We start from the raw sequence: 27143 nt of genomic DNA, 5'->3' as shown, positions 1-27143 counted from the left end.
ATAATACAAAGCCACAAGTGGGGCAGTAAAACCTACTAGTACTAGTAGTAGTTAACCAAAAGGATAAATCAGATGCAAGTATCAAGCTACAAAAGACTGCCTAGCTAACAAAGAAACAAATAATGAAAGAGCGTCGTTAACAGTTTCGATCACTTCGTCGTCAGGCGGGCTTGGAGGAACCGCGGTAAGGCGATCTTCGTGCCGCCGGCGGGACAGTCCTTGGCCTCGGCGGCAGCGAGTCGCGGCTCCCTCTGGCGTCGATCTCCTCGAGCTTGGCGACGACGTCGTCCATGGAGGGCCGGGCCTTGGGGTCGCCGCAGAGGCAGCGGTGCGCGAGCCTGGCGGCCCGGAGCGCCGCCTTGGGCGGGTACTGACCGGCGAGGCGCTGGTCCATGAGCCCCGTGAGCTTCCTGCCGCCGGCGATGTAGGGGCGCGCCCACTCGACGAGGTTGGCCTGGTGGCTGGGCCGGTTGGGGTCGTGCGCGCGGAGCCCCGTGAGCAGCTCCAGCAGCACCACGCCGAAGCCGTAGACGTCGCTCTTGACGTAGAGGTGGCCCGTGGCGACGTACTCGGGCGCCGCGTAGCCGTAGCTGCCCATGACCCGCGTGGTGACGTGCGACCGCCCCGCCGCCGGCCCGCTCTTGGCCAGCCCGAAGTCGGACAGCTTGGGGGCGAAGTCGTGATCGAGGAGGATGTTGGACGCCTTGAAGTCCCGGTAGATGATCTGCGTCTCCGGCGAGTGCAGGAACGCCAGCCCCCGCGCGGCCCCGGCGGCGATCTTCAGCCTCGTCGCCCACGACAGCGGCTCGAACGAGCCGCCCCCTGCGCCATGAGAATGCATCATGGTCAGCGAAGAGCAAAGTGCGGCGTGTGGATGGATCGAGATCGATCAATGGCGATGGATGCATGCATGGTGGAGTGGATTACGTACTTCGGAAGAGGTGGTTCTCGAGGCTGCCCTTGGGCATGAACTCGTAGACGAGGAGGAGGTCGCGGTCGTCGCCGTCGCCGCAGTAGCCCAGCAGCCTCACCAGGTTCGGGTGCTGCAGCCGCCCCAGGAAGTTCACCTCCGACTGCGCTTGCCATACACAAAAAAACGAGTTGCCACGTTAGCACAACACGCCGGTGAGGTTTTCAATTTCAGTGAAATTCCAATCAGATTCACTGAATTTAATAATTTCAGTAGACACTCAAATATTTACCTTTTGACCCAAATATTTCAGCAATTTCACTAGTACACATGAATTCAAATGTTTTTTAAAATAGTTTACAAATTTCAAACATTTAATTGAATTCAAGCGTTGGCCAAAATCACTGAATTTCGGTGATTTCGGTTGGTGCTGAATTTTTTTTGAAACTAAATGTGAAACCCAGCTCATGCGCTGGCCAGTAGTGCCAGAGAGCGCCAACCCAGATGAACATGGACAGCTGGGACTAACTAATACTCCCTCCATTCCTCTTTATAGTGCGCCTTTGGCTGGGGCACTTATACCAATGTATGAGCTGGCGTCTTTGTTTGGACAAGAATTACCCCCCCCCCCCCTGCTTGGTCTGTCACGCACGTGGGTACCTGCTGCTGCACTGCCGTGAACCAGTTGAGGGTTATTTCGTCCAAAGCAGCTTCACAGCGCTTATGCGCACTACATATCGGAATCGAAGCCAAAAAACTATACGCACTAGAATCTGGAACGGAGGGAGTACATACACGAGGTACAATCGATGAACTACATGGATGGAGTTGAAAAATGCAGCTTTTGTTGCTTGCTGGCATTGGCACACTTAGGTCATAGTGGGAGTAACTTAGAGCAACTCTAGCAGACCCCGCAAAATCCCGACCCGCAAAATGCATTTGCAGTTCGACGCGGAACTTGTTTGCGGGTCGAAAATCTGCGTAGCCGAACAAAAACCGTATATGAAACTGCATAATTTGAAAAAGAAGTTTCGCAGGAGAAATTGCAACCGTAGTAGTTCATCACATAGTACATATACTACATGATCAAACACTAATTCATTACAAACACTAGTTCATACTACATACTACATTCACTACTAGTACTAGAGGGGGTGAGGATCTAACGGCGGCGAGCTCGCGGCCATGGACAACGCGGTGGAGGAGCTCAATCCTCCTCGTCGGAGCTGCTGAGGTCGATGTACTTCGCCTTCTGCTCCTCGTGGATGCGCCGCTACTCGTCGTCCTTCTCCTTGGCGGCAAGGTTCGCCGCGACCGCCTGCTGGAACACGAGGTCCTCGAGCTCCTCGTGGTGGCGCCGGCGCTCCGCCTCCTCGCGCAAGCTGCGCTCGACAATGGCGGCCGCGACCGCGTCGACATCGGCGACGAAGTCCTCGGGCCCAACGACGCCCCGGCGCTCCGCCTCCTCGGGCTCCTGCTTGACGGCGACGACCTCGATCTCCTCCGGCTCCTCCAACCACTCCCTCTTCACGAGGAGAAGGCTCGCGCCGAAAGAGGAAGAGCTCGCGGCGAAAGAGGGCCTCGCGGGGGAGGAGGGCGTACGCCTGTGCCGACGGTCGTATTCCTCCGTCTCACGGACGCGAAATCTCGGCGGCGACGAGAGGCCCCTGTTCGTCCACTTCCTCGCCCCGCGCTTTCCCGCGCCGTCCGACCGAACACGCCGCTCGCGCTCGGGGTCGCTGCCGCCGTCGGATCTGCTCCCGGAGCCGCCGCCGGAGCTCCACATGCGGCCCCATATGGCGGTTGGAGGCGGAAGGGGCTCACCTGCGACGAGAAATGTGAGGATGGGAGTGGGGAATTGCGGGCCGAGGCGGCGGCGGGGGGATATGGTTTCGACCCGCAAATGCACCGCGAACCCGTAGATATACTGTTGGGAGGGGGGGTTGCTGTCGTGGTTCTAAGCCTGACAGTAGAGTGGGGGGTAGGTATGGAGAGGCAAGGTCCTAGCTATGGAGAGGTTGTAAGCACAAAGGATGTACGAGTTCAGGCCCTTCTCGGAAGAAGTAACAGCCCTACGTCTCGGAGCCCGGAGGCGGTCGAGTGGATTATGAATGTATGAACTACAAGGTGCCGAACCCCTCTGCCTGTGGAGGGGGGTGGCTTATATAGAGTGCGCCAGGACCCCAGCCAGCCCACGCAGGAGAGGGTTTAAGGTGAGTTAAGTCTGGGGCGTTACTGGTAACGCCCCACATAAAGTGCCTTTACTATCATAAAGTCTACTTGATTACAGGCCGTTGCAGTGCAGAGTGCCTCTTGACCTCCTGGTGGTCGAGTGAGTCTTCATGGTCGAGTCCTTCAGACCAGTCGAGTGAGTCCTCATTGGTCGACTGGAAGGCGACCTCTTCTAAGGATGTCTTGGGGTAAGTTACTTGGATCAGGTCCATGACCCTACCCTAGGTACATAACCCCATCATTAGCCCCCGAATGGATTGAGCCTTCGAGTGAAGGAGTTGATGTCGTTTCCGATTGACCTTTGCGCTCTAGTTGTGCGCTGTTCTGGACCAAAGAATCTCTTCGTTGACAGGGAGCAATTTGTCTTCAGTCGACTCGATCCATTCTGTTTTTACGTCGAGTGATCTTTCGGGCTTCGACGATCTCCGAGCGACGGATCGCCGGAAACACCGCGTCTGACAGACTGATTTGTTGCTCGCGGATTCCGCGGGATGCGAAATTTGGGGGCGCGCGCGAAGCGGGGCGGACCGCGGCGTTCGGATGGGACGGGGCATAGGCGCCTCGATCTCCGCGCCGCCTTTTTCGCCACGTATCCAGCCTGCATAACTGCTCTCAGATATGATTAGATCGACCGGGCCCGCATGTCAGCCACTCGGAAGGGACCTTATAAATGCGCCCGGCGAGGATTTCTGTGCTGCGCCTCAGCATTCTCCCTCTCTCTCTGCTTCCTTCTTCTCTGCTCAGCGTGCTCGCTCTCGCCCCCGCACCACTTCCCTTCGCGCATCTCTCCGGCGACCATGGCCAAGGAGAAGACGGCGGTGCTGGAGCGCGCCAAGAAGGCGTCGGCGTCGGAGAAGGCGAAGGGGAGATCCACCAGCCGCGGAGGGTCCTCGTCCAGGTCCCGCCTGCCGAAGGGCTGGGTCCAAGGAGACTAGATCCAGTCGACCATCACAGAGAAGGACCTCCTCGACATGGCCAACGAGGGCTTGATTCCCCACGGAGCTGCGAGGTTGCCGGGGGAGGAGTGGCATCCACAGCCAGAAGAGGGTGAGTGTGTGCTTTTGGCCACTCATGTTGATCGTGGGTTTTCCTTGCCGCCAAGTATTTTCTTCCGTGGCTTCTTGAATTTCTTTGGAGCGCAACTTCACCACTTTACCCCAAACTCCATTGCCTATCTTGCTGCATTCGTGTCCATGTGTGAGGGTTTCTTGGGCTGTCGACCGCACTGGGGTTTGTTCAAACATATCTTCACGTGTCGCTCTCAGACCGTGAAGAAGGCGAGCCCAGGTGATGAGAAAACCCGAGTCGTCCAAATGTGTGGGGGCCTGGGGATCCAGGTGAGGAATAAGAGCACCTTCCCGCCCATGACCTTTCCCGAGTCCGTCAGAGGCTGGCAGTCGACTTGGTTCTACTGCCAGGTCCAGTCGACGCCAGGGCAGTCGAGTGGACTCCCTCCGTTTACCATGGACCGAGTGAACAAGCCCTCCCCTCTGAAGCTGATTCCGGAGGAGAAAGCCGACGTGAAGATGTTGATGGAGCGCGTGGTGCAGTTGGTTCGGGAGGGGGTGACGGGCATGGATCTTCTGGAGGTCTTCCTCAGGCGTCGCATCCAACCCCTTCAATTCCGGAGCCACTGCATGTGGTTGTACTGTGGGACCGAAGACGAGACTAGAGTCCATCCAGAAGCAGTCGACGACGTCACTCTGGAAAGATGGATGGTAGCCGTTACCGGAAACAAGGACAACCCGCGCGGAGCCAGAAGGATTCCTCCACTCGACCACAACAGCGACCCAAACAAGGTACACTTGCTCTGCTCTCCACTGCGCCCTTGTCGTATTCATTTCTGTTAATCCTGCCGACTGGTCGACTGATTCTTGTCTGGGCATTTGTTAGGCCCTCACTGAGCTGTACTCGATGCCCAATGGGGCACAAGCTTCGACTGAGGAGGGCGAGGCGAGCGGAGGCGAAAGCCAGGAAGAGGAGGAATGGGACTCGGATGTTGCAGAGGATGATGACGACGATGATGATGATGACAACGGCGATGATGATGACGCCGAAGACGAGGAGGAAGAGGAGGAGGTCGTGCCACCGCGCTCGGAAAGGCGGTCGAAGCTCGTCCACGACCCTTCGACTGAACGTGGCAAGGGGGTTGCGACGCAGTCGACCAAGCGCCCTAGGACCACTTCTCCAGCGCCGACTGAAAAGGCGTCGAAGCAGCCTAGGGGGGCTCCGCCAAAGCCGACCAAGCTCCTGCCGAAGATGAAGGTGTCCATCCCCACCATATCAGGGTAATTGTGCTGCTCATATTTTCTTATTCTGTGTGAACTTTATTTCTGGTCGACGCTGAAGTTAGTCGACTGATCCTTTGGAGTTGCAGTGCTGCTACTTCTGAGACCTCGGCCCGGGCCGATGACCACGAGATGGAGGATGCGGCGACTTCGAACCCAGGTACTGTATTCTTAACACTGTTTTTAGTCGACTGACTCGCGATCTCTGATCCTGATCCTTCTCCGCAGCTCCACCCAACACTGTTATCGATCTCCCTGACGACGACGAGGATGAAGAACCACTGACACGCAGGAGGAGTCGGAAAGCGACCACCAGTAAGGTACCTCAGGATGTGACGGCGCCTGAGATCCTGACTGTGGAGGAAGGGAACACCACTCGACACACGGTGTCCTTCGCAAATCCACTGACGAGTGCTCAGCAGCCCTCCCTCTTCACGACGCACCACGTCCCAGAGGACCAAGCTGGCGCAGCGAAGGAGGCAATACGCCAGGCGGGACTCATGATGGAGCAGCTGAAGACCATCCGGGACGCGAGTCAGGCAGCTTATGACGCCAGCTCTGCCCTCCAAAGCAATGTCCAGGTCAGTCGACCGCTGTTTGTTCTGTTGGATATGCTACCGAAAACTTTTCTTTTCCGGAATTTATAGTAATCACCCACTGGGTGTGTCGAATAAACTCCGTGTTAGCGGGGGCACGCTGAGTGCACCCGTTGGGTGTAGTCCCCAAGGCTAAGGTCGACTGCTGGCAGTCGGCCTTAGGCTTTATGATGTCAATCTTTCTGTCAGTCGACTGGTCGACTGGATTTCACAAACCGGTGGGGGCACGCTGAGTGCACCCACTGGGTGTAGTCCCCGAGACTGTGGTCGACTGCTTGCAGTTGATCACAGTCTTAGAGAATGCATCTCGCACACTTCTTTTTTTTTGAGGTCGACTGGTCGACTTTGTCTTCAACAGGATTAGTGGGGGCACGCTGAGTGCACCCACTGGGTGTAGTCCCCGAGACTACGGTCGAATGGTTGTATTCGGCTGTAGTCTTAGAAACGTGTGTTTTTCCCTTTTTCACTCAGAAGTGAATTATATTTGACATTTAGTCGATTGGTTCTTCGCAGAACTCCTGTGATCTTGTGGCTCGCTACTCAGAGCTGGAACAAAAACATACCCAAGTCGAGCTGAGCTTGAAGCTGGTTCAGGAGAAGCTGACAAAGGCAAAGGAGGAGACCGAAGGTATGTTTGGTGAGACCTTGACGACTGCTTTTCCCCTTGCTTGTTTCAAAATCTGATCTTGCTGTAACTTGCAGGTAAGGTAAGGGAGGCCCAGCAGAAGAAAGACCTTGAGCTAGCTGAGAAGATCAAGCTTGCTGACGAGAAGTTAGCTTCAGTCACCAAGCTCGAACAAGACAATACCAATCTGAAAGCTGCTCTTGGGATTGCCAACAAGGAGGTCAGTCGACTGAAAACTGATAAAGCTGCCCTGACCGTCCAAGTCAGCAAATTGACTGAGAAGAAAACTGAACTGGAGGCCTTCCTGAGTGGCCTTGCTAAGAAGCTGTTTCTTATGCTTGAAGGTAAACCTCCATGTTCGGCAAATATTTCCAATTGTGGCTTTTTCCATTCGACTATCCCCTTGACTTAGTGATCACCCTTGCAGAATTTTGTCAAAACTTTGAAGAAGAAACCAGCCGACTAGAGCCAAACCTTGACCCCGTCAATTCTCCGGTGAACGACGAAGTTGCCATGGATGTTTTCCGACTGGAGTCTCGTGTTGCAGCTGTCGTGGACTATCTCGCAAGGCTGAAGGCCGCCACATCTCGCATCGACTCGACGCTCTGGCCTGAGGAGACACTTTAGAATGACCTTGAGTCGCTGATGGCCCGCTTGAACACGATCCCTGGTCGAGTGCAGGAGTGGAAGAAGTCCTCGGCTCGGTGTGGTGCAGATGTCGCTCTGTGTCTGGCCCGAGTCCACTGCAAAGATGCGCGAGAAGAGAAGCTGGCGGCCCTTCGGGTGGCCAATACCAAGAAGCACGACTTCAGATCCTTTATGGAAACTTTCCTTGCAGCTGCCACTCGGATCGCCGACGGGATTGACCTTGATGAATTTGTTGCACCTTCCAGCCCTCCACAGGAGGGGTAAAAAACTTCTTCTGGCTCGACACTTTAAATTTGCCTCGGTATGCCGAGTGGAATTGTAACCGACAAACCTTAACGGGCTTGACGCCTGAGCACTTTCGGTTCCTTTAGATATCGATTCAAACTTGAATTTGGCGCTTGAATATGATCGCCTTCGGCTCGGAATGTCTTTTGCAGGTTCAAAGCAAGGTGCCTGTACTGCAATCGACTTATTCTTTAGTCCACTTAGGCGAGCACTGGGCTGCAGCTAAGCCTCCGAGTGGAAGGCTGGCTTACCACTCGGTAGGATTTTGATAACTTAGGCGAGCACGAGGCTGCAGCTAAGCCTCCGAGTGAGAGGGTTGCTCTCCACTCGGTAGGATTTTGATAACTTAGGCGAGCACATGGCTGCAGCTAAGCCCCCGAGTGGAAGGCTGGCTTACCACTCGGTAGGATTTTGATAAACTTAGGCGAGTCCTTGGACTGCAGCTAAGCCCCCGAGTGGAAGGCTGGCTTACCACTCGGTAGGATTTTTATAACTTAGGCGAGCACGAGGCTGCAGCTAAGCCCCCGAGTGAGAGGGTTGCTCTTCACTCGGTAGGATTTTGATAACTTAGGCGAGCACGAGGCTGCAGCTAAGCCCCCGAGTGGAAGGCTGGCTTACCACTCGGTAGGATTTTGATAAACTTAGGCGAGTCCTTGGACTGCAGCTAAGCCCCCGAGTGGAAGGCTGGCTTACCACTCGGTAGGATTTTGATAATCTTAGGCGAAACGGATTCGCAGCTAAGCCTCCGAGTGGAAGTCTGGCTCACCACTCGGTAGGATTTTGACAAACTTAGGCGAAACGGATTCGCAGCTAAGTCACCCACTGAGGGGGAATTTTATTGGACAAAAATAAAAAGTGACAGAAATTATGGAGGAACTATGACACTATTATTTTGAGGTCCATGAACTACACAAGTGCTTTATTGCAACTCATCCGAGTGATAAAACTTAAGTGTAAAATGGGCGGAGTAGCTCCGCGTTCCAAGCTCGGGGCTCGTCGATATTATGCTCGACGTTGTAAAGACGGTACGCCCCGTTGTGGAGAACCTTGGTGACGATGAAGGGGCCTTCCCAAGAGGGAGCAAGCTTTTGTGGTTTGTGCTGATCCACTCGGAGAACCAAATCCCCTTCCTGGAAGGCTCGACCTCTCACATTTCTGGCGTGGAAACGACGCAAATCTTGTTGGTAGATGGTCGACCGGATCAGAGCCATCTCCCTTTCTTCCTCTAGAAGGTCGACTGCGTCTTGCCGCGCTTGTTCAGCCTCTGCTTCGTTGTAGATTTCAACTCGAGGAGCATTGTGGAGAAGATCACTCGGCAAGACTGCTTCAGCTCCATAGACCAAGAAGAATGGAGTTCTTCCGGTCGACCGATTAGGCGTGGTCCGCAGTCCCCAGAGTACAGATGGAAGTTCGTCAACCCAAGCTCCAGCCGCGTGTTTGAGATCACGCATCAGTCGAGGCTTCAGTCCCTTGAGAATCAGTCCATTAGCTCGCTCTGCTTGTCCATTCAACTGCGGATGGGCGACTGATGCGTAGTCGACCCGTGTGCCCTGGGAGTTGCAGAAAGCTCTGAATTCCTCTGAGTCAAAGTTCGACCCATTATCCGTAATGATGCTGTGCGGGACTCCATATCTGAATATTAGTTCCCTGATGAAGCTAACAGCAGTACCGGTGTCAAGGCTCTTGATTGGTTTAGCCTCGATCCACTTGGTGAACTTGTCGACTGCCACCAGTACATGTGTGAAGCCACTTCGTCCTGTTCTCAAAGGACCGATCATGTCCAGCCCCCAAACTGCAAAAGGCCAGACGAGTGGGATGGTCTTCAAAGCTGACGCAGGCTTGTGCGACATATTCGAGTAGAACTGACATCCCTCGCACTTATCTACTATCTCTTTTGCCATCTCATTCGCCTTGGGCCAGTAAAATCCGGCTCGGTATGCTTTGGCCACGATGGTCCGAGAGGACGCATGATGACCACAGGTCCCCGAGTGAACATCATTGAGGATGAGTCGACCTTCTTCTGGCGTTATGCACTTCTGACCGACTCCAGTCACGCTTTCTCTGTATAATTGTCCTTTGATTACGGTAAAGGCCTTAGATCGACGGACGATCTGTCGAGCCTCTTCCTCATCCTCCGGAAGCTCTTTCCTCAAAATATATGCGACATACGGAATCGTCCAGTCGGGAATGACCACCAAAACCTCCATGATCAAGTCGACCACCGCTGGGACTTCAACTTCAGTCGGATCTGTGGCGCTCTTGGGCTGCGGAGTTTCTTCGGTGAAAGGATCCTCTTTGACTGACGGAGTGTGTATATGCTCCAAGAACACACCACTCGGAATGGCTTCTCTCTTGGAACCTATCTTTGCTAGATCATCAGCTGCTTGATTTTTCAGTCGGGGTATATGATGGAGCTCCAACCCCTCGAACTTCTTCTCCAGCTTCCTCACTGCACTGCAGTATCCAGTCATGGCTGGGCTTCTCACGTCCCACTCTTTCATCACCTGATTGACCACTAAATCCGAGTCGCCATAGACCATTAGGCGACGGACGCCGAGTGAAATGGCCATGCGCAACCCATATAGGAGGGCCTCATATTCTGCCTCATTGTTGGAGGAATCAAAGTGAATCTGGAGCACATATCTGAGCTTATCTCCTCTGGGGGAAACTAGGACAACCCCAGCACCGGAACCATTCAACATCTTAGAGCCATCGAAAAACATGGTCCAATGCTCCGAGTGAACTTTAGTCGGCTGCTGTTGTTCAATCCACTCGGCGAGGAAATCTGCTATCGCCTGGGACTTAATGGCTTTCTTTGCCTCAAACTTGATATCAAGGGGAAGAAGTTCAATCGCCCATTTGGCCACTCGACCAGTTGCATCTCTGTTGTGCAAAATCTCTGATAGTGGAGCGTCGCTGACGACTGTGATGGAATGGTCAGAGAAATAATGAGCAACCTTCTTTGTGGTCATGTATATTCCATACACAAGCTTCTGATAATGAGGATATCTCTGCTTGGATGGAGTCAAGACTTCAGACAAATAATACACTGGGCGCTGAACTTTGAGAGCTTTTCCTTCTTCTTCCCGCTCGACCGTTAGCACAGTACTGACGACTTGTCCTGTGGCTGCGATGTAGAGCAACAGAGGCTCTTTGCTGATTGGAGCAGCAAGCACCGGCTGGGTGGAGAGCAGAGCTTTTAGCTCGGCAAACACTGCATCAGCTTCTGGAGTCCACTCGAACTTGTCAGCCTTCTTCATCAGTCGGTAAAGAGGCAGTGCCTTTTCACCGAGTCGTGAGATGAATCGACTTAATGCGGCCAAGCATCCAGTAAGCTTCTGGACATCGTGCACTCGCACAGGGCGTTTCATTCGGAGAATAGTGCCAATCTTCTCTGGGTTAGCATCGATTCCCCGTTCGGAAACGAGAAAACCGAGTAACTTGCCACCAGGAACTCCAAATGTGCACTTTGATGGATTGAGCTTGATATCATACCTTCTGAGGTTGGCAAACGTTTCGGCGAGGTCAGCGAGCAGGTCGGAACCTTTTCGTGACTTGACAACAATATCATCCATATAAGCTTCCACATTCCGACTGATTTGGGTGAGTAGACACTTCTGAATCATTCGCATAAATGTGGCTCCGGCATTCTTGAGGCCGAATGGCATGGTGATATAGCAGAAGCACCCGAATGGAGTGATGAAAGCTGTTTTTACCTCATCGGGCCCATACAGACGGATCTGGTGGTACCCGGAGTAAGCATCTAAAAAAGACAACCTCTCGCATCCCGCGGTCGAGTCAACAATTTGATCTATGCGAGGGAGAGGAAAGTGATCTTTCGGGCAGGCCCGGTTGATGTGCTTGAAATCAATGCACATTCGGAGCGACTTGTCCTTCTTAGGAACCATGACGACATTAGCGAGCCACTCGGAGTGGTATATCTCTCGGATAAATCCTGCCGCCAACAGTCGAGCCACTTCTTCACCGATGGCCTTTCTCTTCTGGACGGCGGACCGCCGAAGATGCTCTTTGACTGGTTTCGCAGACGAGTCGACTCTTAGGCGATGCTCAGCCAGTCCCCTGGGAACACCTGGCATGTCAGCGGGCTTCCATGCAAAAATGTCCCAGTTCTCACGGAGGAACTGGATGAGCGCTTCTTCCTATTTTGGGTCGAGTGTTGTGGAGATGCGGGTCGGAGCTGCTTCGGGGTCGGTCGGGTGAATGTGAACAGGCTTCGTCTCACCGGACGACTGGAATGCAGACTCTGTGGCGGGCTTCTTGGCTCGCAGCAAGTCACTCGGATCTGCGTTTTGCTTGTATTCTTCGAACTCGACCGCTGTCACTTGGGAATCGGCAATCTTGGAGCCCTTCTGAAAGCACTCCTCTGCCTTTTTCCTATCACCGGTGACAGTGATCACACCTTTGGGACCGGGCATCTTCAATTTGAGGTACACGTAACATGGTCGAGCCATGAACCGTGCATAGGCTGGTCTCCCCAAAATGGCATGATATGCACTTTGAAAATCCACGACCTCAAACGTCAACTTTTCTTTGCGAAAATGCTTCGAATCACCAAACACTACGTCCAAAGCTATCTGGCCGAGTGACTCGGCCTTCTTCCCTGGTATAACTCCATGGAAGCTCATGTTACTAGTGCTCAGTCGGGACATCGGAATGCCCATACCTTTCAATGTGTCTGCATACAATAAGTTCAGCCCACTTCCGCCATCCATCAGCACCTTTGTCAGTCGAGTGCCTTCGACAACTGGATCGACCACCAAAGCTTGCCTCCCGGGGGTGGCAATATGAGTCGGGTGATCAGATTGGTCGAATGTGATGGGTGTTTGAGACCACTTCAGATAATTTGCCTTTGCTGGGGCAACCATGTTCACCTCTCGGTTAATCACTTTCAGTCGACTTCTGCTTTCCACATCTGCAAAGATCATCAGAGTGGAGTTGATATGCGGATATCCTCCCTCACTGTCCTCTTTGTCTTCGGCCTTGTCCGACTCCTTCTCCTTGTCCTTAGACTGTTTTCCCTGAAACTGCTGGATCAGGAGTCGACATTGGCGAGTGGTGTGCTTTGGGTAAATGATATTCCCCTCTTCATCTTTCTTCGTGTGAATATGACACGGCATATCCATCACGCCGTTCCCTTCTTTATCCTTTACCTTCTTGGGGTTCCAGGATCCTTTTGGTTTCCCCTTAAACTTTCCTTGAGTCACGGCCAGAGCCTCTCCAGGAGCTGCCGGTTCAGCCTTCCGCTTCTGTTTCCGACTGGTGTTTCCTTTTTCCGACTGACTCGGCTTGTGCTTGCCACTTCGGAGTCGGTCTTCTTCTTCGCCGTTGGCGTACTTGGTAGCAATCTCCATCATCCGACTCAAGGTCATGTCACCGGTTCGACCAAATTTCAAACTCAGTTCTCTGTTCTTGACGCCGTCTTTGAAGGCGCATACTGCCTGATGATCAGAGACATTTTCAACAGTGTGGTGCAAAGTGATCCACCTCTGAATATACTCTCTGAGAGTCTCATTAGTTTTCTGCACGCAGACTTGCAACTCTGTCAATCCCGCTGGTCGCTTGCAAGTCCCTTCAAACGTTCTGACGAACACTCGGGACAGATCTTCCCAAGTGTAAATGCTGTTAGGAGGTAATTGAGTCAACCATGCCCTGGCAGAACCTTCCAACATGAGGGGCAAATGCTTCATGGCCACCTCATCGTTCCCACCACCGATCTGAACTGCCACTCGGTAGTCCTCAAGCCAAGTTTCAGGCTTAGACTCACCAGTGAACTTGCTGACTCCTGTTGCCAACCTGAAATTGGGGGGGATAACTGCGGCTCTGATAGCTCTGCTGAAACATTCAGGACCAGAAACATGTACTCGACTGCTCGTGGGTACATCTCTGTCGAGTGCGCCTCGATGGGCTCTGTTCCGGTCGACCAACCCCTGCACGATAATGGATCGCGCGTCGAAGCCTGGTTCTCTGGGGTCAACTGGAACCCTACGCCCTGTACTGTACTGACGCCTATCATCTGGCTGCCGAGGAGCGTAAGACCCACCCCTCGGAGGGGAATAGGGCACTCGACGCCTATCATCTCGGTCGAGTCTGTCGCCATATTGATCTCGCCGATTCTCACGCCCTTCGCGCCGCGGAGGCGATCTGGGGCTGTGAGCCGACTGAACCGTATTCACAGTGACAGATCGACTGTGAATTCTGTTGCGCGACTGAGACACGGCTGAATTCTGATCTCCTGCTGCCCGGAGCAGATCCCTAATCTGCAGCAAACCTCTGCCAGCTTCCGACTGTGAAGGCTGAATGGACTCTGCTATACGGGTCGCAGCTGCTAAATTCTGAATTGGGGTTCGATATACCTGAGTCGGCGGGAAGATTTGACGTCGACTGGTGTCAGGAACTCGTTGCCGCGCGCGCTCGTCGAGTGCTCGCTGAAGGTTCTCCAGTCGAGTGCGCTCGGCCAAATTGGCCAGACGCGCCTCCTCCAAGGCACGAGCCTCGGGGGTTTCTCCTGCGATGGGAATACGCAGGGGATCCTCGTTCCTGCGGCGAAGCTCTTCTCTTTGCAGAGAGTCGAGTGGCTCGGGCTGGTACTCTTCGTAGTCTCGTGCAGGATCGCCGCCGTCACCTGCTCCACCACCACGGGCGAAGCCAGGAGGGCTGTGGGGCCCGTCGACCATCAAGATTTCCGCCGCTGGATCACTGCTTCCGCACTCGGATGCGGTCTCTCCGGAGCCAGTTGACTGATCGAACAAGCCGTAGAGAGATTCGTTGGGCTCGATTGCCGCAACTTGTGTAGTGGCCGATTGGCGAGCCACCGCGTGACTCACCCACCGCTGAAGCCTCGACCGGCCTGAGCGCTTGCGCTGGCGGGAGACCGGGAGGGTGGACGATGGAGGAGCCGACCGATACTGGGTCGACGGTTGCCGCAGCAGAACGCCGCGGACACATGCGCGAAAATGCGTCGCACCGCGGACGGGGAGCGCGTCTACGTCGAGTGGAGCCTCCTGGAGCCATGCGGAGTCGTCGGCGATGAAGGTGAGAGTGCCGAGACGGATCTCTTGACCCTTGACCAAAACTCCAGCAGACACCATGATGAGAGTACTCGGAAGAATCGCAACTTCTCCACAAAATCGCTAAAACACCTGCCCCACGGTGGGCGCCAACTGTCGTGGTTCTAAGCCTGACAGTAGAGTGGGGGGTAGGTATGGAGAGGCAAGGTCCTAGCTATGGAGAGGTTGTAAGCACAAAGGATGTACGAGTTCAGGCCCTTCTCGGAAGAAGTAACAGCCCTACGTCTCGGAGCCCGAAGGCGGTCGAGTGGATTATGAATGTATGAACTACAAGGTGCCGAACCCCTCTGCCTGTGGAGGGGGGTGGCTTATATAGAGTGCGCCAGGACCCCAGCCAGCCCACGCAGGAGAGGGTTTAAGGTGAGTTAAGTCTGGGGCGTTACTGGTAACGCCCCACATAAAGTGCCTTTACTATCATAAAGTCTACTTGATTACAGGCCGTTGCAGTGCAGAGTGCCTCTTGACCTCCTGGTGGTCGAGTGAGTCTTCGTGGTCGAGTCCTTCAGACCAGTCGAGTGAGTCCTCATTGGTCGACTGGAAGGCGACCTCTTCTAAGGATGTCTTGGGGTAAGTTACTTGGATCAGGTCCATGACCCTACCCTAGGTACATAACCCCATCAGTTGCGGGCCGCAGTAATTTTTTTACGGGTCGAGCGAGTATATGGGCTCTGTTCTGGCCAGAAAATTGGGCTGAGCCCGTATACTCGCCGGAATTTTGCGGGTTTGCCGATTTTGCGGGGTCTGCTAGAGTTGCTCTTAGGTAGCAACATAGTTCACTCCAAGAAATTTTTGTTTATGTGACATGTAGTTAATAAGAAAAGAGATGTTTAGAGTAACATAATACTCACCTTTGTTTCAAAATATAGTGCGCCTGCGCTTTCCGAAGTTCAACTTTGACCATAAATTTAACCAACGAGACCGATTGCGGTTTGTTCCCCCCGCAGTTTGTCTTGTTGGTTAAATTTATGGTCAAAGTTAAAGCACGAAAACCAAGGATGCATTATATTTTAAAACGGAGGGAGTATGTTTCTGTAACATAGCGCTTCCCGAGAAAGGATGAGTCTATTAGCTAATAAATGAATCCATCTATGATACTACTATTATGTTACTTTGCAGTATGGATGCAGTAACTTAGACTAGTATCATATGCTTGACACTACTCCCTCTGTCTAGGTGGGTAAGTCATCTTACGAAAATCAAATAATCCCAAAACACTTAGGCGCGGTGCATTAACTTCTACCTCGTTTCTTGTTTTTTCACATATCAACCAATAAAAGATGAGGGGTGTGCATGCTTTTAAAGACTTGAGACTACCAAACACGATATGCATTGGTTAGTTCATTGCATGCAATGCAATTAATTAGCAAATAAACATTAAGGTCTCTCGTTTTCGCCTCCTCCCTGGTCACGGTGCACAACCTAAGATGATTTAGTATAAGTTACTCTTTACTATGACTAGCCTTACTTGTCAAAGTATAGGGGGTTGATTAGAATAGCACCCACACCGATAGGCCAAGACAACGACTAGCTGGAAAGGTGTGAACCCGCAGGGAAATGTCCTCCATTGACATTATCATGTAGTACAGTTCTAACAGTAACAGAAAGGGATGGATTTTTGTTTGGCTTTTGCATCCCGAGCTCCATGAAGTCCGGATTTTTGAAAAATACAAAAAAAACAAGTTTAAAAAAATTACGCATGAATCTAGGGATGCATACTACATCATTGTTAATTTTCATGATGAAATGCATTTTGATACAAGGTACGCAAAAAAAAAATCATGTCTTTCTAGCACATGCACCATTCATTGTAAAAGTTTATGATTTTGTTTTTTTATACAGCTCACACAAAAGCGATCATGAAACTTTAAAGAAATATATTGTACAACTCACTGTTCATACGTATTTTCTTTCAGAGTTTTATCAGCACTTTAAAATATGATTTTTGAATATATGTTTTCTCCAAAACAGGGCTCCAGCAAGAAATCCACTCATGAATTTGTCATCCATACGATTTTTATATGTTCATGCTACTTTTATAAAAATAGCAGTATTTCGGGGCAAACAAAGTTAATGAAGTGCAAATTGAGCAAGAAAATGAATCAACCAACGCAAGCGTACGAGCAATAGAATTTTCAGGCATTGCATGTTTTGTCCCAATCATAGCCAAGATACATGCATACTAGCACCTACAATTCAAAATACAAGCTATAGTTTGACTGTCGAAATACGTGTTTTGCGTCAAATACTCAAATAGAATCATTGTTTTAGACGGTTGGTATGAATTTAGAAGCGGCATGTTGGAAGCAAACCAACAAGCACATGGAGTTGAAAAGTGCAGCCTGTTGCTTCTTGGCATTGGCACGCGAATTACTTATCAGCTAGGTTACACACAGGGTTGACTAGACTTGTACACCGACAGGCCAAGACAACGACTAGCTGAAGCGCGGAAATGTTCTCCATTATTGACATTATTATCACATAGAAAGGGATGTGATTTTTCTTCCCTGCCAGCGCATTTGATTCTGAAACTTTACAGAAATTTAGTATACACTTCAATGTTCATGTGTATTTTTTTTTCAAAATTTGATGAGACTTCAAAATGTGTGCCGACTCAATATCTCAGGAGTGCGTTGCATAGGGTGAATGCATGTGCGTGTATGCAATAAGCATTTGCGTTCCATACAGTGAATGCATGTGCGTGTATGCAGTAAGCATTTGTGATTGTATCGTGTTAAAGAGAATCATGGATTTGAACAGTAGTATGGATTTAGAAGCATGCGTGTTGGAAGCAAACCGTGGATGGAGTTGGAAAATGCAGCTTGTTGCTTGTTGGTGTTGGCATTGGCACGCGAGTTACTTATCAGCTAGGTACATGCAGGGTTGACCAGGCTAGTAAACCGATGACAGGCCACGACAACGAGTAGCTAAAGAGCGGTGAGCCGCTGGGAAATGTTCTCCATTGACATTATCGTCTAACGGAAAGGGACGGAGACAAAATTAATCCAGTGCAAATTGACCAGGAAAAATGCATGGACGGGAGAGACTGACTGGATCAACCAGTAACGGAGCCGAGAGGCCGGCAAGGCAAGCAACATAAACCGGCGGCGGGAGGATGAGATGAGCTCACCTGCCACTCCTGCAGGCCCTGGACGCTCTCGGCGTTGAGCCTCTTGACGGCGACGACGACGCCGGCGGAGCTCTTGGCCGGGTTGAGGGTGCGCTCGTCGACCCAGCCCTTGTAGACCCGCCCGAAGCCGCCCTCCCCGAGCACCATCTCCGGCTTGAACCCGCGCGTCACCGCCCGCAGCTCCGCCAGCGTGAACACCCGCAGCCTCGGCGCGTCCAGGACACGCCCGCCCGCGCTCGGCCACCCGCGGTACGGCTCCAACGACTCCTCCTCCCTCCCGCCGCCGCCGCCGCTCGACGACGACGGCAACGGCTTCCCTTTGGCCGGTGGACTTGGGGGTTTGCCGCCGGACCGGAAGCAGTTCCCCATGCTGGCCGATCTAGCTTGCCTCCGTGCGTGCGTGTGTGTGTGTGTACTGGTGGTAGGTGATCGTGTGCGCGCGTTTGCTTATTATGTATATGCAGTCGGGTTGTGGCGGAGACGAAATGACGGCCTCCGGCCGACGTTGACACAAGGCGAGGACGCGAGGTCGATGGCGCCAGGGAAGTGAACTGGTCGTGGCCGAGGAGATGCAGTAGGGGCCAAGTTCACCGCCACGGCCGTGTTCAGACAGGAGGGACGAGGCCGGTGACGTGCGCGTTGGAGGGGAACACCTGGCGCGCTGGCTGGGCAGTGCAAGTGTGCAAGTGCTCCTGGCTGCTGCTTCGATGTGCCTCGTGTCGTGGGGTTGGTGCGCCTCGCTAGATCGCGCTGGTTGATTCGTCTTGGGTAGCTGGACAGAGTGACGGCGCGCAGGCACGAACTCCTCCCGCGCCGGACGGACGGCCTCCGGTAAAAAGTGAGTACTCGTGTGCATGCATGGAAATTGGAAAGCCATTTCGTGGCTAACTCAAACTCCATCAACTTAAGATACATACTGTATATGGTTGTGCTTTTTTTTTAGGAAAACAAAAATAGAAAAAGGAATTTGACCAGAGTGGGATTTGATTGTGCTTTTTTTTTAGGAAAACAAAAATAGAAAAAGGAATTTGACCAGAGTGGGATTTGATTGTGCTTTTTTTTTAGGAAAACAAAAATAGAAAAAGGAATTTGACCAGAGTGGGATTTGAACCCACGCCCTTTCGGACCAGAGCCTTAATCTGGCGCCTTAGACCAACTCGGCCATCTGATCAACCGTTGCTTCTTTTGTTCTTACACATTACTTGAGTGCGAGTGCTCATTTTCGAGAAGATAGCAGAGTGAACCTCCAGGAAAAAGTTAGGCATGGTGCGCGCAAGAAACTATTCGGCGGGCGCACGCTAGCTGATGCGCAAAACTATTTCTGAAATGTTTGGATTGCTTACCATGTGTGTCACATGGTGCATAAACTATTTGAGATGAGCAAAGATATCCACTCCAAAACAGAAGAAGAAGAAAGATATACCTGATCGCCTGCCTTTTTTTTTCTGAAAATGAGAGAAACAAACGATGTTTTCACGGGGCAACGGATGACATTACTTGCTTTCGAGGCCATTAAGCAACGTGATTTGGCTTTCGTTGGGGCCTTGTCATCTGTCGGTATGGGCTGAGCCGGTTCTAGGTTTTTCATGGTTTTTTTAGGGTTTTGTCGCATCCCCTAAAAACACGTGCCCCTCTGTAAATTGTGTTTCAACAATTTCCTTCTATAAGAAAAGGCAGTGCGTCTACCCTTTTCAGATCCTGCCCCTAGGACGTGCCGATCCACGATATGATATGTGCTTCATAGCTCATCTCTTAGTTATTGCCTATTGGCGTTTAATCAGTGGCTTGTGACGTCTTAAAATCGTCAAGTTTCCTGGATAGTCGTCTGGTTGCCTGCTTGTTATGTTGGTCTCACTTGCCACTTTGGCCAAGTTTGAATGAGCTGAACTGTCGTGGGTTTATTTTAATAAAATGGAACCGGGGAAAAATCCCTTTTGATAAGTAAAAAAAGATATACCAGCAGTTGACATCCATGAAGTTGGGAGCAATATTTCAAAAGCATCACCTTCCACGTCTATATACGCCGTGCTTACTGTATCTCCGGCGTTTACTGCATTGCCTACAACGTACAACAATTAAGAAAGCGGTAAATGTTTAAAAGAACGAAACTGCTCTGCACACGGCAGTCCATGGACGAAATCGAACGATGCCTATCTTCAATGGTGCTGATTTTCAAAATGATCCAATCTAAGGAATGATTTGATCCATCATTCACAATTGTGTGCAGAGCTGTCATCCGTATAGCACTGCTCTAAAAAAAATGCAAGGCACAAACTATCTGAGACCTGATCTTAGTAACAAATACAAAAGGAATTAATCGCAAGTTCGCAACCACTGATGCTTGCCCATTTGCGGGGCCTGTGAGAGCATCACACACCTTCTTCTTCGCTGCCCTTTGCTCCGGCCTCTCTGGGACGAGCTGGGAAGCATGTATAATGGGTCTCCGGACAACCTGGAAGACGTTTGGAGGGGAGCTTTGAACGAAAAGTGATAATTGCTATTCTTTGGAGCTCCTGGGAACGTCGTAATGCCAAAGTTTTTCACAATGAAACTCTAGGCATTCACCACATTGCCTGGGCCGTCGGCATAGGGGTTGATTCTGGTAGTGAACTCCTGGAGACGTTGTAATGCCAAAGTTTTTTACAATGAAACTCTAGGCATTCAGCACATTGCCATGGCCGCGGCGGACGACCTTGCGCTTTGGTCTCGTCGATGCGGCCGCACTCTTCTCCGTGACTGTGGCGCTATGTTGTCTCACCTAGCTGCGAGATTTGGTCCGTCATCCCTATATGTCTTGCGTCACACAGAGTATTTGTAAGTCTGAAGAAACTCTGCCCACATGTGCGAGCACAATATCTTCCACTGGATCATCAACATTGATACTTTTTCTCTTGTTTGGAAGCAGAAATCCTATTCCTACGCAAGACTTTTACTTAAATCTTATGTGTTGTGACTTGTGAGAGTCTACGTACTACTTCCTCCGTTCCTAATTATAAGTCTTTTTAGAGATTTCAGTTCGGATTACATACGGAGTAAAATAAGTGAATCTACACTCTAAAATATGTCTATATACATCCATATGTAGTCCTTATTTAAATCTCTAGAAAGACTTATATTTAGGAACAGAGGGAGTAGGTTTTATGTAAAACACCTACGCAATAATAGCATTGCTCTTTTGAAGAAAAAACTTAACTTCCTCTGTCCCACAATACAAGAATGCTTTTCAAACTATGTTAGCTTGAAAAACGTTCTTATATTATGGGACGGAGGGAGTAATACGCATGACTTAATGATGACAAAAACAACCTGACCAAAAATCCAAACAGCAAATACATTGCTGTTCCCCTATCATCCCAGGAGTGACCAATCCGCATGACTGATCATATGTACAAAATCGCCACACAATTTATGAAGCTGCTAGAACCAACCAACAACACGAAAAAACCAACAGTCACACACACACACACACACACACACAGTCAGCTGAAACTCTATGACATTTCGACAGTTTCTCTTCCATACAGCCCTCTGCCGCGACTCTACGACATTTCGACAGTTTCAGGTTGTTCAACGACCTACCGACCGCGCTCATCTCTCTCGCCAGGCCCAGTGAGGCCTATAGGAGGCTAGGACGCGTGCTGCGAGACCCTCCTGCTGCCGCCGCCGCCTCCTCGCCGTCTGGACGGCGTGCGGCTGTACTGCGGTGAGCCGCTGTATGCCGGGGAGCCCATGGAGGCCAGGGAAGCATAGGGCTGGCTGGCGACATGGTTCAGGCCTATCGCGACGTCGGCGATGATGGGGCGGACGTGGGGCTGGTCCTGCAGGCACATGATGCTGATCACCACCAGCTGGTTGAGCGCCGACGGCGGGTAGCTGCCGCGGAGGGCTGGGTCGGCCAGCCGGTGGAATTTCCTCTTGTCATGCATAAATGGTCTTGACTGCAGAAAGATAAAATGAAATGAAGGTGTGAGTAACCCTCCAGAGCTTTACAGAACCAAATTTGATGTTACAACAAGGTGGAAGTGCTTACCCATGTTAGCAAGCTCTGCTCTGGCTTAGGCCTCGAAGCATCATAGATCCTCCTCCCGGTGATCAGCTCCAACAGAAGAACACCAAAGCTGTAGATGTCGGATTTCATGGTGAGTTTGCCACTCACCACGTAATCAGGGGCGCAGTATCCATAGGTACCCATGACCCTGGTAGACACATGAGTCCTGTCACCAACGGGCCCAACTTTTGCCAGTCCAAAATCGGAGAGCTTTGGGCTGAAGTCCTCATCCAGCAGAATGTTGGCAGCTTTCATGTCGCGGTAAATGATCGGTGGGTCTGCCACGTTGTGCAGGTATGAGAGCCCTTCTGCTACCCCAACAGCTATCTTCACTCGTGTATTCCAGTCGAGTGGTGGCTTGCCATGAGGCACATCTGTTCAAAGGTGAAAATTTCTATCAGTGAATGGAAGTGTACATGATGTTTCATTCAGTATACAAATAACCAAATTGATGTATAAGTAAAAGATGTATCAAGCATAGTGAGACAAGAAACAGAAAGTACGCAAATGGTTAGATAAAAAAAATCTAGTCGAGTTACGATAACACATTTTTGGAAGACTTGAAGTATTGGCCTAAGTTTAGCAAGAGCACATCACTGAAACAGATTACATATTAGGAAAATAAAGGAACTTTGCAGAAAAGTTCAGATGGTTCACATCATGCCCATCACCTAGTACTGCTATCATTGTACAGACCATGTGATGTTCAGGCATGAGACAAAGCACGAGGACCTGAAAACTTCAATAATTTCCGTGGGGACAATTCTGGCTAACCTTAGGCATTATGTGCTCAATAATTTTGGCATGTAGGAAAATGGTCAATCATCAAAAAGGTTGCTTTTCAGGTAAGAAACTCATAAGCGAGTATGACAAAGTTTTTGTGCGGATTGCACGCTGAAACCAGTTTATTTTGTAGTTTTCCAGAATACACCAGAATGGATGGTTCACACTTCACACTACCCAACTAAGTTATTAGCCAATAATACTTCTCACGTGCGATGGTGTCGCTGTGCGTGCCATCAAGAGGGAATTTTTTTATGCGAGACTCAGGCTTCGAACTCGGGTCAGTCGCTCCAGTACAGGAGGCGTTACCATCACACTCAATACTTAATAGTGTTTGTAAATGGACATGAACATAAATGACAATAACAAACTACATTGTCCCCTGACTTTCATCCATTGAAAGAGGAGACAGCATACACATAGTTTCAGAAATCTTGCTAAGTATTCAGCCTTACAAGAAAACAAATCAGGAGGACAAAGGCGATGGCAGAGGACATATGGGGAATGCAAAGTAGTACTGTAGTATATTTTAAACGATGGGGAGCTATTGCCCCTATTATTCTCGAACATTATAGTGCATGGATATACTATACTATGTCTGACCATTTTTAACTTATATCTTTGTCCCAACTTTAACTTTCTTAAATACAAAATCCGGATTGCAATCAAGTACTAAAGAACACAAAATTCCAATCTGAATCCATGCACTAACAAACTGGAGGTGGAAGGTTGGTTGATTCACCAACAATTAATACAGAAAAAATACCTGCCATATTGTTTCTTCATGATTTTTGTAGAAATAGAAACTTCAACATATAAAAGATAGACCTGAATTCTATTAAAGCAGAAAATGGAAGGAACATAGAAAAAGAACCGAGCAACGCTCGATTGTCTAGGTGCACCGACAATTAATACAGGAAAAATATCAGCCCTATTGTTTCTTCATGATTTTTGAAGAAATTAAAACTTCAACATATGAAAGATAGATAGCATCCTGAGCGTGGGTCTGCGCGCTCGCTGCTCGCGAACCCGTGTTCGAGGCCCAGCATCAGCAGGGTGCTCAAGGGTGGTTTATACACCAACAGTTGATACAGACAAAATATCTGCCTATTGTTTCTTCACGATTTTTGTAGAAATGAATACTTCAACATGTAGAAAAACAGGCATCCTGAATTCTATTAAAGCAGATAATAAAAGCTAAAAAGGAAGAGAACCGAGCATCGCTCGCCTGGCTAGGAGTGCGGGTCTGCGCGCTCGGTGCTCGCCAACCCGCATTCGAGGCCCAGCATCAGCAGGGTGCTCAAGGGTGGTTTATACATCAACAGTTGATACAGATAAAATATCTGCCTATTGTTTCTTCATGATTTTTGTAGAGATGAATACTTCAACATGTAGAAGAATAGGCATCCTGAATTATATTAAAGCAGATAATAAAAGCTAAAAAGAAAGAGAACCGAGCATCGCTCGCCTGGCTAGGAGCGCGGGTCTGCGCGCTTGTTGCTCGCCCACCCGCGTTCGAGGCCTGGCGTCAGCAGGGTGCTCGGTTCTTCTTAATATAATTTATTCTCTGGGTGCAATTGCGCATGGGTCGAGTTTTTCTTTATTGGAAAAGAGAAAATGGAGGCGATTTTTATTTCTTTCTTTTTTCTCATGTGCGAGGACCCACATGTATTGCCTGAATGCACATAATACTAAAAATTTCAACACTTGAAGGTTTAACTTTTGGTGCTCAGATGTTTTTCTTCCAGTGTTCGTACTAGCAAAAAATACCCATGTGTTGCTACGGAAGGGGAGCCTTGGCGCAGTGGTAAAGCTGCTGCCTTGTGACCATGAGGTCATGGGTTCAAGTCCTGGAAACAGCCTCTTACAGAAATGTAGGGAAAGGCTGCGTACTATAGACCCAAAGTGGTTGGACCCTTCCCTGGACCCTGCGCAAGCGGGAGCTACATGCACCAGGTTGCCCTTTTCTATATCGTATCGGTCATTTAAACATTTGTGCCATCACATCCACAATTTTGTGCAAAACAAAGAAAGACATATCTCAAAGTATACGTCAGTTGAATGAAACTTGTGTCCTCCACATAATGGATGACAACAGGTAATGTCCTAATAACACAACAGGAAATCTTGATGAGGGTGAATGGACCACCACCAACCCAGATCTTTATAAGAGTAGGTTAGGTATAAAGACAACTAAATATTTGTTTTCTTAAGAACTGAGTAACCCGGTCAAAATACGATCTGTTTCATAGTTCAAAGTAAAAACCACCATGATACTGAGAAAGTGAAACTCCAATAAATCCTCATATCGGTGCACCGGACAAGAAGAATCTTCGAACAGTTGGCGTACGGCCTTCTATTTTCTCGACAAAAGTACAACCTTCTATTTTGTTTGGTGATAGTAACTCGACTTTTTATTTTCCACCACTATCAGAAGTTAGCATAGACTAACAGACAGCAGCACAACCATGGATGGTTCCCAAAAGTGAACCCCAAAAAAGCAAAAATCCTCAAAGTCACCTCTTTCCCAGAACTGAGAAAGGGGAACCATAGATGGTTTCTTCTATGAACCATTTATTTTCCCCTTTGATTTCCCAAACCGACACGAATTACTTTCGAGAGCGCGTGCCGGTAGTGCGAAGGTTTACCACACAAACTGAACTGTACCATAGCACACACATTATGAAGGATAGCCAATACATATCAACAGGGATATTAACTGCATTGCAGAGATGAACTGAACCAAAAACAGAGAGAGAGTCTGAAGAATTCTGAGAAGAAGTGTTACCAAAGAGGTGGCTCTCGAGGCTGCCGAAGGGCATGTACTCGTAGACCAGCAGGCGCTCGTCCCCCTGCGCGCAGAAGCCGACGAGGCTGACGAGGTTGGGGTGGCTGAGCACGGTGAGCATCAGCACCTCCACCAGGAACTCCTTCCTCCCCTGCACGCTCTCCCGGGCCAGCTGCTTCACCGCCACCATCTGCGCATCGGAAGCGCCCTGTGAGAAGGAGGAAAACAATCAATCGAATCTTTTTTCCACCGGAAACCAGGGCCGCCGGAGGAACTGAGGCGGAGCAGGGGAACTCGCCTGCGAGTTGGTCTTGGAGATCTTGCCCTTGTACACCTTGCCGAAGCCGCCCTCGCCGATGAAATTGGCCTCGTTGAAGTAGCCGGTGGCGACGAGCAGATCCTTGAAGGTGAAGCTGTGCGCGCAGCCGCTCCCCACGTCCGGCGCCACCTTCCTCTGCGCGTCCGCGACTGCTCCAAGACCCAACCCAACAACACAACACGGATAAGAAAGAATCGAGACAAAGAAGAGCGCTTTGCACCAGGCGGCGGCGGGGCGGGGAGGGGACGGGCAGAAATCAGTCAAGGAATGAACCTGAGTCGTCGTCGGTGCAGTGGTGGGCGAGCTTGGAGGGCTTGAGGTCGCCGGCCCCTCGGCGCGCCGCCGGGGCGAAGCATCCGAAGCAGCCCATCCCGGCCGCCGGCCCCAAATCAGAACACCTGTCAGATATTTGCGGCGCGAGGGCAGGGAGGAGGATCAATCTCGGTCGCCCAGGGAGCGAGGAGGGGAGGGAGGGGGGCTATAAATGCGCGACCAAACCCGTCGGCATGGGCCCCGGGGGAACTCCAATCCAGGGGCCGGGATTGACTGACCGACCGATCGATCGAGCAGCGGCCGACAAGCGGGCGATGGATTGCGGCCTTGCGGGGCTAGCAGGCAACACCGCGCCGGGGGGCTGCGCAAATTAGGCAAGAAGTAATCGCCGGCATCAGCAGCAGTGGGGAGGAGGAGGAGGAGGACAGCGGCGGCCCCAGCGGTGGCGAGGCGGACGAGCAATTCGGGAAAGCATTAACCAGCGGGACGAAACGAAATCCGTCCACACTCTGGCTCTCTGGCTGGCCAGGCTCCTGCGGGGAACCTGAACCAAAATCGAGATCGAATCCCGGTTTGGAAGCCGGCCGGCCTTCAGTCTCGCGGCCTTGTTCGCTCTTGCTCCGGACGGACGGAGAGGGAGAGAGAGAGAGGGAGAGAGACTCGTGGCCGGTTTCTTGGGCTGGGTTTCCCGCGAGATGAGGATGAGAGAGCGGAGAGTGAGCGTGAGCGTGACTGCAGCGCGCGTACGGTTTTCCTGGCGTGGACTGTGCTGGCTTAATTGCTCGGTGGCGGAGGAGTAGATCTGATGACCGAGCGCCGCTCTCCCTCGTGCTCCTACTCGTAGGACACGATGATGATATTTGTCCGCCCTCCCCCCTCTCCAGCCGGGCCCGCATGTCACCCTCAGTTCACGCGCCGCCTTGTCGGCGGCGGCGCGATTTCGCAAAACCATTTTTTGATGGTTTCGGCGCGTATTTGTGGTGCCCTCTTTGATCCGTCGGATTTTTCTTGAGATAGAGCGGTATGCGCATACGTATAACGTATGACGACTGAGATATCGCGAGGGATGTTTGTTGCAAGATATGTTGTTGTAATTGTAAGTGCTAATGGATTTTTGCTTTGCTACCAAGGAA

General features: G+C 50.9%; 1 protein-coding gene, 1 non-coding gene and 1 pseudogene across 3 annotated transcripts; all 3 read right to left on the bottom strand.

Moving 5' to 3' along the window:
* Nucleotides 1-29: 29 nt before the first annotated feature.
* On the bottom strand, nucleotides 30-18555 carry LOC123093600 (uncharacterized; annotated as a pseudogene).
* Nucleotides 18556-18889: 334 nt separating this feature from the next.
* Nucleotides 18890-18970, bottom strand: TRNAL-AAG (transfer RNA leucine (anticodon AAG)). The gene has a single exon. It is a non-coding gene; the product is annotated as a tRNA-Leu (tRNA).
* A 2136-nt stretch (nucleotides 18971-21106) lies between these two features.
* On the bottom strand, nucleotides 21107-26789 carry LOC123093598 (probable serine/threonine-protein kinase PBL21). 2 transcript variants are annotated; one of them, XM_044515587.1, is made up of 5 exons: nucleotides 26011-26789; nucleotides 25717-25886; nucleotides 25419-25608; nucleotides 21830-22221; nucleotides 21107-21737 (listed from the first exon to the last, which is right to left on the bottom strand). In XM_044515587.1, the coding sequence occupies exons 1-5, from the start codon at nucleotides 26105-26107 to the stop codon at nucleotides 21426-21428; spliced, it is 1161 nt and encodes a 386-aa protein (XP_044371522.1). In that variant the 5' UTR covers nucleotides 26108-26789; the 3' UTR covers nucleotides 21107-21425. The 2 variants fall into 2 exon arrangements, with proteins under 2 accessions (XP_044371522.1, XP_044371521.1); XM_044515586.1 differs by having other exon boundaries at nucleotides 25419-25626; nucleotides 26011-26788.
* Between the last annotated feature and the right edge of the window lie 354 nt (nucleotides 26790-27143).

This window comes from Triticum aestivum, chromosome 4B, assembly GCF_018294505.1.
Source record: "Triticum aestivum cultivar Chinese Spring chromosome 4B, IWGSC CS RefSeq v2.1, whole genome shotgun sequence".
Classification (NCBI taxonomy): domain Eukaryota; kingdom Viridiplantae; phylum Streptophyta; class Magnoliopsida; order Poales; family Poaceae; genus Triticum; species Triticum aestivum.
Note: the sequence above shows the minus strand (reverse complement) of the source record. Positions and strands in the feature narration are given on the sequence as shown.